The 20,446-nt window shown below is 42.0% G+C and overlaps 1 protein-coding gene across 1 annotated transcript in view; it reads right to left on the bottom strand.

The window, feature by feature from the left end:
- Positions 1-752: 752 nt before the first annotated feature.
- Positions 753-20,446, bottom strand: part of LOC124136574 (attractin-like protein 1) — a 55,813-nt gene continuing 36,119 nt past the window's right edge. Inside the window, exons 20-28 of the mRNA XM_046502530.2 lie at positions 20,023-20,075; positions 19,335-19,429; positions 18,825-18,894; positions 17,180-17,331; positions 16,447-16,505; positions 12,129-12,207; positions 11,841-11,969; positions 10,618-10,771; positions 753-9,667 (exon numbers count right to left, since the gene is read on the bottom strand). Coding sequence (XP_046358486.2) covers positions 9,567-9,667; positions 10,618-10,771; positions 11,841-11,969; positions 12,129-12,207; positions 16,447-16,505; positions 17,180-17,331; positions 18,825-18,894; positions 19,335-19,429; positions 20,023-20,075 — 892 coding nt within the window. The 3' untranslated portion in view covers positions 753-9,566. The remainder of the gene's footprint in view (positions 9,668-10,617; positions 10,772-11,840; positions 11,970-12,128; positions 12,208-16,446; positions 16,506-17,179; positions 17,332-18,824; positions 18,895-19,334; positions 19,430-20,022; positions 20,076-20,446) is intronic.

Genomic DNA, 20,446 nt, shown 5'->3' with positions numbered 1-20,446 from the left:
GGTCTGACAGCAACAGCATACGTCTCGCGATCTCATGCAGAATACCATCCCTGTAGCACACACCTGTCACAGTGCCGCTGTAGGACACGGAGATCGGTTTTTCCAATGCTACTGATCCCACCACAAATCATGATTGAGCCACAGGCGTTCCGCAGGTCATTTCTGAGTGTGGTGGTAATCATGAAGTGATGACGTCTCCCGCTGTGTGGTGGAACGCTGGTGGACCGCTGGTGGACCACCTGCCCTGGGTAGCTGATCCAAACGTCAGTTATCGATTCCATACCCTGCTGATCACACTTTAGCCGATACCAAAGAGGTTTGCATCCTGACATTGTGTTGACCCAAGAAAGCTGCTTCTGCCTTCTGCCCTCAAAGGTACACTGCCCCACCCCAACCCCTAATAAATGTTGTAGGCAGTAAAATTTAAAGAGGATTTTGATATTTTGGACCTCTCTTATATCAATTCTGGATCCACCGATGGATGGTTGGTTGGTTGTTTAAAGCTGCACTCAGCACTATTCCAGCTATATGACAGCGGTCTGTAAATAATGGAGTCTGGACCAGACACCACCCATGGTGACCACCCAGTGTTGTTTTCTTACATGCATTACATTAACCTCCTCAATGACTGCACAGTCGTGAGCGGTCTTGCGAGACAGTTGACAAGCCTACATTGGCTAACCTTATCCGTGGGACCCTATAAGTGTCCACGGGCAATCGTGCAGAGGTCACTTTTCAAAACATAACTCAAGTCGCTGTTAATCATTTAGTTTATTTAACAAACAAGTCAACATCATTACTGGAGATTCTCACATTCATACAGTGATTGCACACATACACAATTATAGCTTACAGGCGCCTCTCTAGGCAAACAATCATCTCAACGCTCAGGGGTGGTCTCAAAAGTTACAGTAATACTTTTATAAGGAAATGATAATTGCTTATGGAGCATGTTTTTTTACTCTCTTGAAGCAAGATATTCAGTTTTTAGGAAAATGGGTCTGTTTTATTTTTTGTTATTTTGGCAATAAAAAAGTCAAACAATTGCGCGAGTTGAAAAAGTAACGATTCAAACTAAATGTACATGTGGTCTGTATACATCCTGAATCTTTTCTCCTCCAACAATATTCAAACTAATTTACATACATATATTTTCCAGGGAGGCAGAAAAGATTCCGGGACACTTGTGAGGCCAACCCTTACAATTTTCCATCAAAACATTCGCTCTGAGTCCAGAATGTAACGACTCATTTTGAAAATTCGGGTCACAACAAATTCTGGCCTTCGACTATTTTTTTTCAATTTGAAGCCAAAAAATATTCCTTTTTTGTCATTTTTATATCAGTGGTGTACTGTTTAGATACAGTAGCATAAACACATGATGGTTATATTTTACAGATAAGAACTTAATTTCTCTATTATACATTTCTTATTTACATCATACATAAGTCATAGGACCTAAATGAAAATAAGGCTGAATACCACAGTTGGACGTGGACAGATTTCAAAATGGCTTTCAGTCGGCCATCTTGGATTTAAGATCTGAAGCCTTGCTGTATAATACATATTGCTAATATGCCACATTATTTGGGGAGGGGGCTGTCAAAACAGCTTTAGATTGTTCTTCACAACCAAGATGTTGAATGTTAATGCATAGGATATATATAGTTGAGCTTGTACTGTTCAAAAGTTCAAAATAATTTTGATTTCTTCTATTCTAGTGCATCCATATATGCTACAGTACTGTACAAAGTGAAGTTATTGTGTGCTGGTCTAACACCAGATGTCTGTCACCTCAACCAATGATCTACAATGGAAATGTCCTTATCTTGATAATAAATTTCTGTTTCTTCCCATTATCTCACCATAACAAACATAATACATTACAAGAAGCCACAAGTCAATTAAATTCCCACATTCAGTAAACAATGCCCATACCTGGTGTGGCTTATCCATTCACAGCAGTCTGGCTAAAGGAGTGTGTGAGTTGCATTTATGGCTGCTTTGAACACTTTCAGTCCTATCACGAGAAAAAAGCAAGAAGTGATGCGGGGTATGTATTTTACCACTTTGTCGAAACCCAGGAGCATGTGCATTGTACTGACAGAGACATGACCAGTACATCCTGGTGCAGCCAAGGGATGCAACTCTGCACAATGCATTGTGACACCTTGGACCAGCCATATACCTTATGGACAGTAGCTTACACAGTAGCAGTGAAAGAAGCTATGACCGGATATTGATTTAATGGGCACAAACCTTGCACAACCTTCAGAACAGGCATTGTTTACTGTCAACATATCAAAATAGAAGCTATTATCCTTCATATACACAACTGATAACCACGACACCATGCCACATAATGGTAACATATTGTGTTGGAGAAATAACATTTTACAGACAAAACATTTGAATTTTTTGTGGGGGTTACAAGACTGAACCTCATCTTATCAGTATGAAGAGCGAGTGAGTGAGTATGGTTTTACACCGCTTTTAGCAATATTCCAGCAATATCTCGGCTGGGGACACCAGAAATGGACTTCACACATTGTACCCATGTCAGGAATCAAACCCGGGTTTTCGGCGTGACGAGCAAACACTTTAACCACCAGGCTACCTGACCGCCCCTATCAGTATGAAGAACTTGCACAGCAAGCTAACAGTAAAATGGCCAATTAGAAGACACCCCTGACATGGAAACTGTCAAAAGTATTATTACAGAAATGATTGTTTCATGGAGCAAAAATTTTAACTCTGCAAAATCTGAGCAAATCATTCAATCTTAGTGAATTGATTATGAAATACTCTTCTGTTTAAACATCCCACAATATCGTGCAAAAAACCCTTTGCAACACTTATTGGATGTTAGTTTTGACTAGTGTACAAACATGATCACAACCAAGTATTTGATGTGCCAGTTAAGGGTACTTAATTTTAAACAGCATTGTAGTCTCAACTCAGGGGTGAATTTGTCTCAAGGTCAACCCTGGCTTCTGTGGCCATTCGTGCAAGAAGGTAATGCCTTGAGCAGCTGGTTATGTCCGTGAAAACATAAACTTCACAATTTTAGAACCATTTGGGGTGAGTGAGTATGATTTTACACCGCTTTTAGCAATATTTCAGCAATATCACGGCGGGGGACACCAGAAATGGGCTTCACACATTGTACCAATAACAGAACATTTTGCGTAGCAATCAAGGACTCTGTTGTAATGTTAAGTAACATTTCTATACCAAGGGTAATGGGAAACTACGACCATGTTAAACTTGTGGTTGGCGTTACAGTACAAGTACATGAACGTTTTAGAGTAAGCCTGAACAGGACACGTTAATTCATAAATGTCGATTGGTTGCTTGTGAATATTTTCAGTATGGCAAATGACGTTATGTATCACACACAATGTAAAACATAGTCACAATGTTCTATAAAAATACACATTTAAATTGCAGTTGAAATTTTCACAAAAAAAGCTGAGACTCATGGTTTAACGTAACACGGAAATGGTGCAAGATTGCAATATTTTACTAATGTTCCACATTAATGATTAAGCATACAGATCACAAAATGACTTTTCTCATACGAAAAATAATAGATTTGAAGCTTACACATCAATACTTCATAAACCGATAAATATACATGTTGTCTCATATAGTTTTACAGTGTACAAGATGAGACTTTCTGATTATCAGAGATATATAATCTATACACCGAGACACCAATTTGCCTCGAGATTCACAAAATCAAATACTTGCAGTGTTAAGAATCCGATATTATCACAGGAACTAGAATTCTGACTATCCTCACTAAGCCTATGAACAAAGCGCTGAATAATAACACATTTCAGCATTACCAAGGAAGAAGAATTGATACAGCTATTCACTCGTCAGAAGCACCCACTAAAATGATACAGAACTATTTGAGCATGACCAACTACCATATTCACAATAATAAATACCCTGGGGCCCGTTCCACAAAGCGACATCAGCAATACGAAAGTCATATGTCTATGTCTGTTAATGTTTGAGGATTACAATCGTCTTAGCGCCACAATAGCTTTGTGAAAAGGGACCTGTCTGCTTCGAAAATTAACAAAACCATACACCGCTCGTAAAATAAGTAAACAAACTTGGTTAATAAATTGATTCAACTGAAACATTTTAGAAAATAGTTACAAGGCATTAATATACCCATTCAGCACTGATGTTTTCTGTGAAAAAAATGTATCTGTACTATACACATGAAAAAAAGGACTGACTGGTCATATGTATTCTGGTCATTTAGCTTATGAAGATTCCGTATAGATTTGCCTGGACATAGGCAGATCCAGGAGGTCCCCCCCTCTTTGAAAACCAAATGTAGTATGCTGTAGACAGTAAAATTATCTGAGAGGATTTTGATAATCTGGACCCATCAGTTTTAAAATTGTTGGATCCACCCTTGCTAGAAGTTGTCAGGGGGGCTTATTAGGGCGAATATGGTAAATGGATGTGATACAGTTTCTCTCACTGGTAAGTTATTGATGATCCAATGTGTTAGTACTGCTCTGCATATCCAAGAGCTACACAAACATCTTTATAAAAACATGGCATTACATCCTGCACGGTTTCTCCAACATGCAGGTTGATATTCCCAGCCTCGACTCCTGGCCGACTAAAAATGTGATGTGAAAATCCTATCAGCCGTTATTAGTACAGTGAAACCTGTCAAAACTGGACCACATGTATGGAGCTCAATTTCCATCTGCAATGAATAGTTTGTTTCAACCTCAACTCAACTTCACAATTTTATCGTGTTTCAATCTCAGTAATCCGACCTCTGTCTAAACCAGCCTAAACTTTCTGTCCCACGTATTCAGTTTAGACAGGTTCCACTGTATAAGGTGCAACTGGCTGGTTGTGTTTCAACCCACCAAAACATTCTTACAGTTGCTGTGAAAGTCACGTGGCACTATCTCCCATGCAGAATTACAAACAAAAACAGGTGTTTACCAGCACAAGAGAATACATGATGCCATATACTGTGTAAGTCGTTGTAATATTTGGATGTATAAAAGATACAGGTGATCCCATCTTCATAAAACCTTCATAATCTGGAAACCCTGCTACAGTGAAACCTCTTTAATCCGGACACCACTGTTCCAATTTTAATTCTATAATTTCCAAATCACTGAATGATTGTAACAATCATTCAGTGATTTGGAAATTATAGAATTAAAATTGGAACAGTGGTGTCCGGATTAAAGAGGTTTCACTGTATGAGGATTTAAACTTAAAAGCCCAATGACCTGTGTTTAGGGTGGTGTCACCAACACACTCACGTAGCCTGTACCACACATTTTTAGATGAGAATGAGGATCTACAAAATACAAATTTCTGCTTTTTAAAAAAGAAAGCAATGTCTTTTATACAAAACTTGTATTTAGAAGAGTGAGTGAGTATGGTTTTAAGCCACTTTTAGCAATATTCCAGCAATATCACGGCAGGGGGTACACCAGAAATGGGCTTCACACATTGTACCCATGTCGGGAATCAAACCTGGATCTTCAGCGTGACAAGCCGACGCTTTAACCATGAGGCTATCCCACCTCCCCTCGTATTTAGAAGACAATGATGTTCCACTTACATAGGGTAGTAAATTAATAGTTATTAGTAATTAAAACCCCTCACTAGAACAGAGATCCTTGACATCCATTTGTGCATGGAGTGAGTAAGTATGGCTTAACGCCGCTTTTAGCAATATTCCAGCAATATCACGGCAGGTCAGCAGAAATGGGCTTAACACATTGTACCCATGTTGGAAATGGAACCCGGGTCTTCGGGGTGACGAGCGAACGCTTTAACCACTAGGCTACCCGACCGCCCCTATTTGTATATGGGAATATTTTGAAATACATTAAGATATGCAGCTGTTCTGTATAATGTGGAGAAACATCAATGTAGAGTGCATACAAGGAGGACTAATGACTTAAGCAGCCACTGAATCAACATCAGGAAACCAAATGAAATAATATAGTTATGTTTTTAGTCATATGTAAACATGATTATGAGTGAGTGAGTGAGTATGGTTTTACGCCGCTTTTAGCAATATTCCAGCAATATCACGGCGGGGCACACCAGAAATGGGCTTTACACATTGTACCCATGTCGGGAATCGAACCCGGGTCTTCGGGTTGACGAGCGAACGCTTTAACCACTAGGCTACCCGACCGCCCCTATTTGTGTATGGAAGTATTTTGAAATACATTAAGATATGCAGCTGTTCTGTATAATGTGGAGAAACATCAATGTAGAGTGCATACAAGGAGGACTAATGACTTAAGCAGCCACTGAATCAACATCAGGAAACCAAATGAAATAATATAGTTATGTTTTTGGTCATATGTAAACATGATTATGGAGTGTTATATACATGGACAAGTGATTTCAACTAAAACTGTACATTTGACATATTCACAATATTCATCACAGATTTGTGTTAGTGTACATTTAGGTTTGTGTCACAACTCCAATACTTGCGCAAATGAAGCTTCTCCAGTACATGACTGCTGTGTTCTAATCACATGTCAGCATAATGTTTAACGATCATCAACTCCTGGCATGGCTAAGGGACACAACTCTTTAGCTTAGACAACTAGTGAACTCATGCCCTTTTTATATTAGGTGTGTATCTCATTTGCAAGGAACAAGGCAAATGTAAAAACTGTTTAGACTAGGGAATAACATTGATTTAATTTCGAAGAAACTATCTCTGATTAATGGCTCCTGTGAGTATAGCTGATTCAAGTGAGTGGGTGAGTATGGTTTAACGCTGCTTTTAGCAATATTCCAGCAATATTACGGCAGGGGGACACCACCAATGGGCTTCACACAATATACCCATGGGGATCCGAACCCGGGTCTTCAGCGTGAAGAGCGAACACTTTAACCACTAGACTAACCCACCGAACCTTATTATAGCTGATTCAAAGGGAAGAATAAAAACAACATACTAAGTCTTCATCAATTAGAACAAAATTATATCTACAACACTATGTGGACCTGGGCCCCGTTCCACAAAGCGATCTTAGCGCTACGATAATCATAAGTCTATGTTAAATTATGAGATTGCCTTAGCACTAAGATCGCTTTGTGGAAGGAGGCTCGGATGTTGTTTTTGGACAGTTTTAACCAAGTCACAAACATTATTGTATTGAAAAAGCTTCACTTGTGGAATGGAAGGTGAGACAGTGTTATCTGAGGGCACAACGGTCCCCATACAGTCCTGTATTGTGTGAGGGTCAGCATCCTGGGGGGATGAGATTGGGCAGGGATTCAGACCTTCTCAGCCTCTGAGATCCAGCACACCTCCGGGGCACCAGACATGTTGCCCTGCTGCAGGATTAGAACCCAGATCTATGCGAGACATGGACACACATGACCTACTGAGCTACGTGACAACCTTCATTTTCAAGGATGGACAAGTGCTTCTGATAAACAGATCAACATCTGGATCTGAAGTCTCTACTTGTGATAGAGTCTGGTGTCAGATGGCTTCAACTCACAGAAAGTGATCTTACACAAAGATTGTAACTTTCAACACGTACTTATGACAGCAAAAAGCAAATACCCAGAGAGCTGTCAACAAAGTACTGTCTCAGTGGTCCAATCTTAGCATGTCAACGGCAAAACTCCCTTACATTAACACAGACTTATGACAGGCGAAGTGCTAAGACCCAGAGAGCTGTCAAAAAAGTAATCTTAGTGGTATAACTATCATAGGTTTGTGTCAAAGGACTGGACGTACAATCTCTTAAAGTCAAAGATCATAAAACCTGGCTTCTATACTATAGCTTCCTGGGTCGTGTTCCACAAAGGAATCTTAATGTCAACCGTCACAACTTCCATACCGTAACACGGACGTTGCGAAACGCTAAGACCCAGGGCACAGTTCAACAAGCAATCTCAGTAGGAAAACAACCGTAAGTCTGTGTTAAAGTAGGGGAAGATTGATTGTCTTAGTACAAAGATGACATTGAACAAGCCGAGACTTGAGGCCTGACATTGGTGTAGCCGACTACCCTCACACAACACAGGCTGGAGGACCAGGGTCCAGCATGTATTTACATTACGTCTATATCTACTTATATACATCAGTTGTGTGTGAACATAGACAACAATATACAAGGGCCTCTCTGGGGAACTCTCCATGACAAAATATTTACACGCAATGGAACAATTTCTTTTACATCTCTCTTCTAACGAATCTTTGGGAGTCAAGCGATAATCCATGATAGTTCCTACCCTGTAAGTACAGACCCTGTTATTAAGGAAACCTCTCTTACAGGACGGTGACGGTGACAAAGCTACATATATACGGGCATCCACTGGGACAAAGTGATCTTAGCGCTAAGATTTGTAAATATGGCAGCTATGATATTCAGAGCGCTAAGATTACCTTGTGCAGCTTGGACAGGGAGCATTTAGAAAATACTATGTGTGTGACACACACATAGTATTTATCGATATTGTAAACCTATTGTTTTATTTAGAAAAAAACATGCGCACTCTTTAGAACCTCGTACTAACTCGGTTGTGAGGCGTCAACATCGAACGTTCTGTTGTTGCTATGGTGATTGTGATTTTGATAATTATTTCATTATAATTTTTTTTTAATTAAAATTTTAAAATCTTAATAATTCCCATGAATAGAGAAAATCAAAATCTTTGTTATGAATGTTAATTTTGTATTTCAATTTGCAAAAGAACTGTCACACTCTTTAACTCAGCGAGCTATCACAGTTGTGTAATTATGTATTCCTACACAGTGATTCGGTCGCTTGCTTCAGGGAATGCAAATCATATTTTCACCCTTTGACATTTGGTCATGTGACCCAAATTAGCCAATCACAACACAGAACACACTTTCTATAGGTTTACAATACTCAATTACAGCCTGGAAGAGCAGGGTCTTTCTATTCTGGCTCTCTGTTAAATCCGTCATCGTAACCTACATCCGTGACACGGTGACGTAGCAACCATCTTCACCTACATCAGTACATTGCAAGGGATATATTCAATCCTATGTTGTCGCTCGATAAACGAGTTCAGGATAGGAAGGGAAGAGTAGCCAGTACATTTCACAAGTATTTTGTGACTATATAATTCTGGGTTTTGTATAAGTGATGAAAATAGAATTGCCAATATTTCAGACTCTGCAGACGTCCTCAATGCCTCTGGCGTCTCCCAGCTTGTTTCTATGTAATACATGGGTAGTTGTCCTCCGACAATGGGCAGATACTACCCTATAATGCTGCTTATACCATATTCCAGTTACATCCCACCTGTTGACACAAAAGGTCCAGTGTATCGGCATAACGTTCCAATACTTTAACCTCGCACTACACTGGTTCTCTCACCTAGCCCAGTCGGTACAACTTCCTCTTATAATGTAGGCTTCTGATCTATAACTTATGGTCCTGTCAGAATTTGTGTCTTAGAACGAATATACCACTTTGCTGTTAGAGAGTGGTGTTAGAGAGAGTTACTGTAGTTATCGGAGAGTTCTTGTCGAGAGACCTGCTTTGACTCTAGGCACTGGCATCGGGCTGTGTGTGGTGTGTCGGCGGGTGTTTGCGTAGGCGGGTTCGGTCCCCTCTTATATGCTCAACACTCTGTTTTCTTGTATTACCTGCAAACACAATCTTGGTTTTATGTTTCAGCAAAGGCAGGGTAGAAGTGATGCAGGTCTCAAATGTTTACCACTTTGGTGAAACCCACAAGCATGTGTATGGTGCTGACAAACCTAGAAACATACTCCGCGTGAACTGGTTTTCAAACCCTAGCATGCTTAAAGAACACAACTCTCCACAGCAAATTATGGTGCCTTAGATGCCTGGGCGACTCATGCTCCCCAGCAGAGGGTAGACAGTGTGAAGAAGCAGTGACCATGATGCGTAAAACAACCTACTGCTCACTATCCTAATTCACCATATGATTCTAAAGTACTGCCCATGACTATCCAGGCTCACCATATGATTCAAAAGTACTGCCCACCATCCTAATTCACCATATGATTCTAAAGTACTGCACACTATCCAGACTCACCATATGATTCAAAAGTACTGCTATCCAGACTCACCATATGATCCTAAAGTACTGCACACTATCCAAATTCACCATATGATTCTAAAGTACTGCACACTATCCAGACTCACCATATGATTCTAAAGTACTGCACACTATCCAGACTCACCATATGATTCAAAAGTACTGCCCACTATCCTAATTCACCATATGATTCTTAAGTACTGCACACTATCCAGACTCACCATATGATTCTAAAGTACTGCCAACTATCCAGACTCACCATATGATTCTAAAGTACTGCCCATGGCTATCCAGACTCACCATATGATTCTAAAGTATTGCACACTATCCAGATTCACCATATGATTCTAAAGTACTGCCCATGGCTATCCAGACTCACCATATGATTCTAAAGTACTGCCCACTATCCAGACTCACCATATGATTCTAAAGTACTGCAAACTATCCAGATTCACCATATGATTCTAAAGTATTGCACACTATCCAGATTCACCATATGATATTAAAGTACTGCCCACTATCCAGACTCACCATATGATATTAAAGTACTGCCCATGGCTATCCCGGATTGACCACAAGGAGCGTACTCTTCAAAGCCTGTTGGCAGCTGGACGATGACGGTCAAGATGGCTGCCTTAGTGTTGTGAAGAGGCTCCAGGGCTACAGCTGCTGGCTTGCTCCCGCCCTGAACACAGCACATGGACACATTAACACATGGACACATTAACACATGGACACATAAACACATGGACACATTAACACATGGACACATTAACACATGGACAGATAAACACATGGACACATTAACACATGGACACATAAACACATGGACACATTAACACATGGACACATAAACACATGGACACATAAACACATGGACACATTAACACATGGACACATAAACACATAGACACATTAACATATGGACACATTAACACATGGACACATAAACACATGGACAGTGAGTGTGTGAGTTGGGTTTAACGCCACTTTTATCAGTATTCCAGTTATATAACCCACAATGATAGGTTCCTGGCGTGCCCAAGAGACGCAACTCTGCACAGCGAATAACGGAGCCTTAGACGACTGGGCCAACCATGCCCCAATTCACACATGAAGTTATCTCAAGGTATTATTGGTCAGGATGAAATCTATATATTAATCTATCTAGTTATTTCGTCTTTCTTTATCCAAAATTTGATATACTGTACATGTCTTCAATATGAGGTACCATATTTGACGTAATAAGTGCCCACGGCGATATTTGCTAACATATTGTCAAGTGAACAATCCCCATTAGCACCCCTTCCGATTGATCAATGTACAAAAGACTCTTTTATTCGTGTATAATATGCACACGTGTGTTATATACACCCTTATTATGGGCAATTAAATTCAGGAAAAATATATCTGTCGTATATAAACAGTTCAGGCCATCAGCATAAACCACGAAATTTATCTTTCAACTCTGTTTTTTTCCACCAAAATAATATTCTAATAAGAGCCTCCTATTTCTATTTTTGAGAGCGCCCTGGGCGCTTATTACGTCGAATACGGTACATCATAATTGACTTGACACTTCCTAATGTAATGACTAAAGTATTGATGTCAGCCTCATCAGAAATTGTCACCTGTTCATTACAAACATGACTTATTTAATCTGCATTCTTGAAAGGGTCACATATATTGTAATGTTCCCAACCCAATGCATGCTAGTTATCCAGCTGCCACAATACAACCACAGCACTTCTCACCCTCTTCCTCTTGCGTAGCTCCGTGACCTCTTTATGATCCTTCTTATCCGGATCCGTCTTGCGGTCGACGTCTACCGTTACCGTGGCGAACGGGCGGCTAGCCATCTGCTGCATCTCGACTATCATTTGCTGGAAACACGGAGCAGTGAGTGAATGAGTGAGTTTGTTAGGTTTGAAGCCATCTTGAACAGATGTGGATAACTTTATGCTCTGGTTGTTGATGCTTTTATATGTTGGTTTTAGACAGCATTATTAGCATAAAAATTGTAACAGATGTAGAATTATCACCTGTCGTCGTCTGTAGCTGTCGTACTTATGTTTGATCTTCCACAGCGCAGCAGCGATGAGCAGGAGAGACAGGAAGCAGCTAAAACACAGAACAATGTCAGACGACGTGAGTGAGTGTGAGTGAGTGAGTTGGATTTTATGCCGCTTTTAGCAATATCCCAGCAATATCACAGCGCGGGACACCAGAAATGGGCTTCACACATTGTACCCATGTCGGGAATCGAACCCGGGTCTTCGGCGTGACGAGCGAACGCTTTAACCACTGGGCTACCCGACCGCCCTCAGACGACGTGAAGTCGTGAATGTCGTGTTCGAGACACTTGCTCTTATGCAGCATTGTGCAACACGTGTGGGGCTACTTGTACGAGTCCAGACTTATGTTGTTTTTTAATAGTAAAAGCCCCGAGATACCATGTAGGACTGGGAGGGGTACCTCCGGTACTCAGATCGATGCTGAGAAGTACCCACAGGACTACCTGGACCCGTGTTTAGTCACATGATATATTGTTTAATGACAAAAATGATCTAGAACTCTATGGTTAAACTACAAGTCACTAATGTTCGCATTTCTTGCTTTTTACGCAACCATTCCTTCAGACTTTTAAATGTTTGAATTAAGGTAAAGGTACAGTCAACTTCAGGTATGCATGGCCAGATCGTCTTATAAGTGTCTCTAAATACATTTTGCCGATTGGACATTCTCTTGACCCCTAAGCGGGTACCCGGGTAGGGTCGAGTAACAGGGTGTTTGGTACCGGGGTAGTATATTTGGCCTCATCCCAGCCCTCATGCCATGCTACAGTCAACAAGCATGAAATACTCATATCCCCTGAGTATCCCCTGCCATTAAAAAATGTCAAGGCAAGAAATATTGTACGTTTTTCAAGATCTTTTCAAGTCAAAGTTGTTGCTAAGGAAGCTAGAAAAATAAAAGAAATTAAAAATCCCAAACTATTAAAAGGCACCAGTTTACCACTAGACCTATCTATGTGCCAAGTTTGGAGAAGAAATATTGTACGGTTTTCAAGATCTGCTCAGGAAAGGAGAACTACCGCCATTTTCAGTCTAAGTCAAAGTTGTTGCCATGGAAACTCGAAAATACATATTTTTTTATAAAAATCCCAAAATATCAAAAGGCACCAGTTCACACAAGACCTATCTATGTGCCAAGTTTGGTTAAGATATCTCTTATGGTTTTTCAGTTCTGCTCTGGAAACAAAACAAAATGAACAGCACCTATTCCTATATCCCCCTTCCACTTTTTGGCGGGGGATAAAAAAGGATACCACACTCAGACACAGTATACTGACCAGTCTTGTTCTGTGCCCCATTGCTGTTCACAGCAGTATGATATCATGCACACCCACTCCAACACTCCTGTCCCACTAGACACACTATCTAACAGAGTGACTACAGACACCCACTCCAGCACTCCTGTCCCACTAGACACACTATCTAACAGAGTGACTACAGGCAACAACTCCCAACACTCCTGTCCCACTAGACACACTATCTAACAGAGTGACTACAGACACCCACTCCAACACTCCTGTCCCACTAGACACACTATCTAACAGAGTGACTACAGACACCCACTCCAACACTCCTGTCCCACTAGACACACTATCTAACACAGTGACTACAGACACCCACTCCAACACTCCTGTCCCACTAGACACACTATCTAACAGAGTGACTACAGGCAACAACTCCCAACACTCCTGTCCCACTAGACACACTATCTAACAGAGTGACTACAGACACCCACTCCAACACTCCTGTCCCACTAGACACACTATCTAACAGAGTGACTACAGACACCCACTCCAACACTCCTGTCCCACTAGACACACTATCTAACAGAGTGACTACAGACACCCACTCCAACACTCCTGTCCCACTAGACACACTATCTAACAGAGTGACTACAGGCAACAACTCCCAACACTCCTGTCCCACTAGACACACTATCTAACAGAGTGACTACAGGCAACAACTCCCAACACTCCTGTCCCACTAGACACACTATCTAACAGAGTGACTACAGGCACCCACTCCAACACTCCTGTCCCACTAGACACACTATCTAACAGAGTGACTACAGACACCTACTCCAACACTCCTGTCCCACTAGACACACTATCTAACAGAGTGACTACAGACACCCACTCCAACACTCCTGTCCCACTAGACACACTATCTAACACAGTGACTACAGACACCCACTCCAACACTCCTGTCCCACTAGACACACTATCTAACAGAGTGACTACAGGCAACAACTCCCAACACTCCTGTCCCACTAGACACACTATCTAACAGAGTGACTACAGACACCCACTCCAACACTCCTGTCCCACTAGACACACTATCTAACAGAGTGACTACAGACACCCACTCCAACACTCCTGTCCCACTAGACACACTATCTAACAGAGTGACTACAGACACCCACTCCAACACTCCTGTCCCACTAGACACACTATCTAACAGAGTGACTACAGGCAACAACTCCCAACACTCCTGTCCCACTAGACACACTATCTAACAGAGTGACTACAGGCAACAACTCCCAACACTCCTGTCCCACTAGACACACTATCTAACAGAGTGACTACAGGCACCCACTCCAACACTCCTGTCCCACTAGACACACTATCTAACAGAGTGACTACAGACACCTACTCCAACACTCCTGTCCCACTAGACACACTATCTAACAGAGTGACTACAGACACCCACTCCAACACTCCTGTCCCACTAGACACACTATCTAACAGAGTGACTACAGACACCCACTCCAACACTCCTGTCCCACTAGACACACTATCTAACACAGTGACTACAGACACCCACTCCAACACTCCTGTCCCACTAGACACACTATCTAACAGAGTGACTACAGGCAACAACTCCCAACACTCCTGTCCCACTAGACACACTATCTAACAGAGTGACTACAGACACCCACTCCAACACTCCTGTCCCACTAGACACACTATCTAACAGAGTGACTACAGACACCCACTCCAACACTCCTGTCCCACTAGACACACTATCTAACAGAGTGACTACAGACACCCACTCCAACACTCCTGTCCCACTAGACACACTATCTAACAGAGTGACTACAGGCAACAACTCCCAACACTCCTGTCCCACTAGACACACTATCTAACAGAGTGACTACAGGCAACAACTCCCAACACTCCTGTCCCACTAGACACACTATCTAACAGAGTGACTACAGGCACCCACTCCAACACTCCTGTCCCACTAGACACACTATCTAACAGAGTGACTACAGACACCTACTCCAACACTCCTGTCCCACTAGACACACTATCTAACAGAGTGACTACAGCCACCCACTCCAACACTCCTGTCCCACTAGACACACTATCTAACACAGTGACTACAGACACCCACTCCAACACTCCTGTCCCACTAGACACACTATCTAACAGAGTGACTACAGGCAACAACTCCCAACACTCCTGTCCCACTAGACACACTATCTAACAGAGTGACTACAGACACCCACTCCAACACTCCTGTCCCACTAGACACACTATCTAACAGAGTGACTACAGACACCCACTCCAACACTCCTGTCCCACTAGACACACTATCTAACAGAGTGACTACAGACACCCACTCCAACACTCCTGTCCCACTAGACACACTATCTAACAGAGTGACTACAGGCAACAACTCCCAACACTCCTGTCCCACTAGACACACTATCTAACAGAGTGACTACAGGCAACAACTCCCAACACTCCTGTCCCACTAGACACACTATCTAACAGAGTGACTACAGGCACCCACTCCAACACTCCTGTCCCACTAGACACACTATCTAACAGAGTGACTACAGACACCTACTCCAACACTCCTGTCCCACTAGACACACTATCTAACAGAGTGACTACAGACACCCACTCCAACACTCCTGTCCCACTAGACACACTATCTAACACAGTGACTACAGACACCCACTCCAACACTCCTGTCCCACTAGACACACTATCTAACAGAGTGACTACAGGCAACAACTCCCAACACTCCTGTCCCACTAGACACACTATCTAACAGAGTGACTACAGACACCCACTCCAACACTCCTGTCCCACTAGACACACTATCTAACAGAGTGACTACAGGCAACAACTCCCAACACTCCTGTCCCACTAGACACACTATCTAACAGAGTGACTACAGGCAACAACTCCCAACACTCCTGTCCCACTAGACACACTATCTAACAGAGTGACTACAGACACCAACTCCCAGCTAGTGGATGTATGAGACGTACCTGAAGAATGTGACGAAGAAGTGGACCAGGTCGATCTTCGGGAATTGGGAGAAGGAGATCTGCAATAGGCAGGGGAGATAACTGATGATGCTGTACAATCAACATGAAAACACATCAAGACTACTCCTACAGTCACACACACGCCGAGTCTACAGTTCATGCGATGATAATTCAGCTACCATATCATTGGAAGTATAACTGTACTGCCTCCATATTTCATGCTTTTAGTCAATAGCCAGTAATAAATTTAGACAAAAAAGGATGATAATGGGTGTTTAAGTCTTATTTAGTCAGTAATTGGTAAAATGTTATATGGTAAATATTTATTCTGGTTTTGCTGATCCTTTAATGATTTTGTAATTCACCAAACAGCTTTAATAATAATAATAATAATAATAATAATAATAATAATAATATTAAAAATAAATAAATAAAAATTTAACAACTCAGAGTAAAAAACCTAGTTTACAAAATAATTAATATTTTATAATTGTCTGTCTTATTTCAACTTTTACAATTAACATCAGAATTTAAATTCATGCATAGTTGCAAGCATAGTAGTCATTTTACATAAAACATATACCGGTATGGTCATATTTAGACAGATATTACCCGACCTATAGTGCTTTTGAATTTATTTAAATCCAGTCTGTACAACACGCCAGAGTCCTGTCTATCTATCTACATGTGTATGAGTTGAGACAAGCTCACGACAAGCATGTGGGGGCAGTACCTGGAGCCAGAATGGCGTCTTGAAGTCGTAGACATACACCAGGAATGTTGTGTTTTCCTCGCCTGCGAATGGGTAATCCTTGTGTTCAAACTTGCTGCGGTAGTATGAGCACTCTCGCTGATACACAATGGTCCGTCCCTCGGGGATAGATTCTGCAGCAGGAAAAATGGAATATTCTTGGTGACTTTTTATCCTAATTAAACAGCTAGAATGGGCTACATATAAAACACTCATGTGTTCAGTACACATACATAGCGCCAGGCTGGGAAACAACTACCATCTTAGTCCATCGTTTTGTATGACACGGCTATAGATCACACAACCAATGTTCCGGTCTCCAGGTAAACGCTCTATCCACTACACCACAGAGACCTGTGAGTGGATGAGAGTTGTGTAAAGCTGCAGTCAGCTGTGTTCCATCTGTATCACAGTGGATGTCAGTAATGGAGTTCAGCAAACTAGTGACTGACAGCATGAACACCATGAATGATGACACTCACGACAAGCACTGGACTGGAGTCTGGTCTCATCGTAACCTTCAGGTGACAACCTTCAACACCTAAAGTGTTTTTTCTTTTCAGTTTGTTGTTTAATGCTGACTCAGCAATACTCCAGCTATATGACGGCAGTCTGTAAATAATCGAGTCTGGACCAGACAATCCAGTGATTGACATCCTGACAAGCATGGGTTGCTGAAGACCTATTCTACCCCGGATCTTCACGGGGTGACAAGCATGGGTTGCTGAAGACCTATTCCACCCCGGATCTTCACGGGGAGACAAGCATGGGTTGCTGAAGACCTATTCTACCCCAGATCTTCACGGGGAGACAAGCATGGGTTGCTGAAGACCTATTCTACCCCAGATCTTCACGGGGAGACAAGCATGGGTTGCTGAAGACCTATTCTACCCCGGTCTTCACGGGGAGACAAGCATGGGTTGCTGAAGACCTATTCTACCCCGGATCTTCACGGGGAGACAAGCATGGGTTCCTGAAGACCTATTCTAACCCGGATCTTCACGGGGAGACAAGCATGGGTTGCTGAAGACCTATTCTACCCCGGATCTTCACGGGGAGACAAGCATGGCTTGCTGAAGACTTATTCTACCCCGGATCTTCATGGGGAGACAAGCATGGGTTGCTGAAGACCTATTCTACCCCAGATCTTCACGGGGAGACAATCATTGGTTGCTGAAGACCTAATCCATCCCGGATATTCACGGGGAGACAAGCATGGGTTGCTGAAGACCTATTCTACCCCAGATCTTCACGGGGAGACAAGCATGGGTTGCTGAAGACCTATTCTACCCCAGATCTTCACGGGGAGACAAGCATGGGTTGCTGAAGACCTATTCTACCCCGGACTTCACGGGGAGACAAGCATGGGTTGCTGAAGACCTATTCTACCCCGGATCTTCACGGGGAGACAATCATGGGTTGCTGAAGACCTATTCTATCCCAGATCTTCACGGGGAGACAAGCATGGGTTGCTGAAGACCTATTCTACCCGGATCTTCAGGGGGAGACAAGAATGGGTTGCTGAAGACCTATTCTACCCCGGATCTTCACGGGGAGACAAGCATGGGTTGCTGAAGACCTATTCTACCCCGGTCTCCAGGGGTCACACTGACAATGAGGAACTTACTGGACTTGAAGGTGATGTTGAGCAGGGCATCCCCGGAACAGTTCAGTGTGAAGTCCACGTCCCTGTCGCTCTGCAATAAGAAAACACATGGTTCATACAAAACTTGAGCCACCAAACTTGAGACACTCTCCGTAACATTTATAACCAATATTTTCAACAAAACTTTCCCCTCAGTCACCCTCAGCCAGGACAAATGTCAACCATTAAGTTCATTCACAATAGTAGGGATTAGAGGTGACGTGAACTGCGTTTCAAAGTTTTGTTTCATTTGTTGTTTAATGTTGCACTCAGCAATATTCCAGCTATATGACGGCATTCTGTAAATAATCAAGTCTGGACAAACAAACAAAATTATGTTAACGCTGCTTTTGTTAAAAAACAAAAAATGTGTATTATATCTTATACTGTTTGCACCTTAATTGTATTTTGTCTGTACAAAACGGCCCGTGGCCTACAAATACTGAATAAAGTGAAGAAGATGAAGAAGAAGAGAAAAGCGTAATGACTCACAGCCTTGGGGATGTTCATGAAGTTGATGTGTGTGTAGTACTTGTCATCGGGCTTGGACAGGTTGAACGTGAACTGGTAGTCCGTCACAAGCTGGTCTGTAAGCAACGTTCAACAGTTTAGCATGTAGCATGGTACGCTTTACCATCGTGGTAGTTAATTTATAATGGATCGTAATGGTGAACGCTTACTAACCTATTAAATATGTCATGTGCAAAATGTTTCCTGTTCTTTGTTCCACTTTCATGACACATCAATTAGGACTGATCGATCCTGATTTTCTTTACCTGAGTTCGGTAAACAAAGTACCTGTCATATGACCAAGGACGGGTCAAGGACATTGTCCAAACAAATATGTTCTTTTCTAACCAATTTCGGATATTTCTGGTAGGGGTAATTCCACTTCAAAAACATTCCAGAAACTCATAAAAAAGTTTTTGTGTATACTTATAAGTAGCTGTGGGATACTGCAACGAGTCCTGTATTCAATCAAGCGATGAAATAGATTTGCTTAAGTAAACAATCAACAGGGGCTGTGAAATAAGATTTGGCAAGCATTATACATGTTTTTCCTAGTTTTTCTGTTTTTCTTAATGTTAAGTCTTGTCAGACTTGCCTAATAAAGATTTTGGCGACAAATTCTGAAACAACTTTAACAAAGCGCCCATACAAGCAGTTTGTTAGTACTTACAGTAGCAGGTTCCTGACTTGGGGTCGCCGTAGTACTTGTGGGTGTCGTCACAGCTGTCAACACACACAACGAGAGTCATGGACCCAGCAAATCCACATCTACCCCTTACGTGTTACAAGTTTTGTTAGTTTGTTGTTTAACGCAGCACTCAGCAAAATTCCAGCTATATGACTGTGGTCTGTAAATAATCAAGTCTGGACCAGACAATCCAGTGATTGACATCATTAGCATCTATCCACGCAATTGGAAGGGATGACATGCATCAACCAAGTCAGCGAGTCTGACCACCCGATCCTGTTAGTCGCCTCTAATGACAAGCAAAGATGCTTTTTATGGCAAGAATGGGTTGCTGAAGACCTATTCTACCCCGAATCTGCACGGGTGTGTACAGTACACGTAGTACCCCTTACATGTTAGAACTACA

This window comes from Haliotis rufescens, unplaced genomic scaffold, assembly GCF_023055435.1.
Source record: "Haliotis rufescens isolate VD_foot unplaced genomic scaffold, xgHalRufe1.0.p SCAF_12, whole genome shotgun sequence".
NCBI classification, from domain to species: domain Eukaryota; kingdom Metazoa; phylum Mollusca; class Gastropoda; order Lepetellida; family Haliotidae; genus Haliotis; species Haliotis rufescens.
This window is presented reverse-complemented; position numbering and strand designations above follow the sequence as displayed.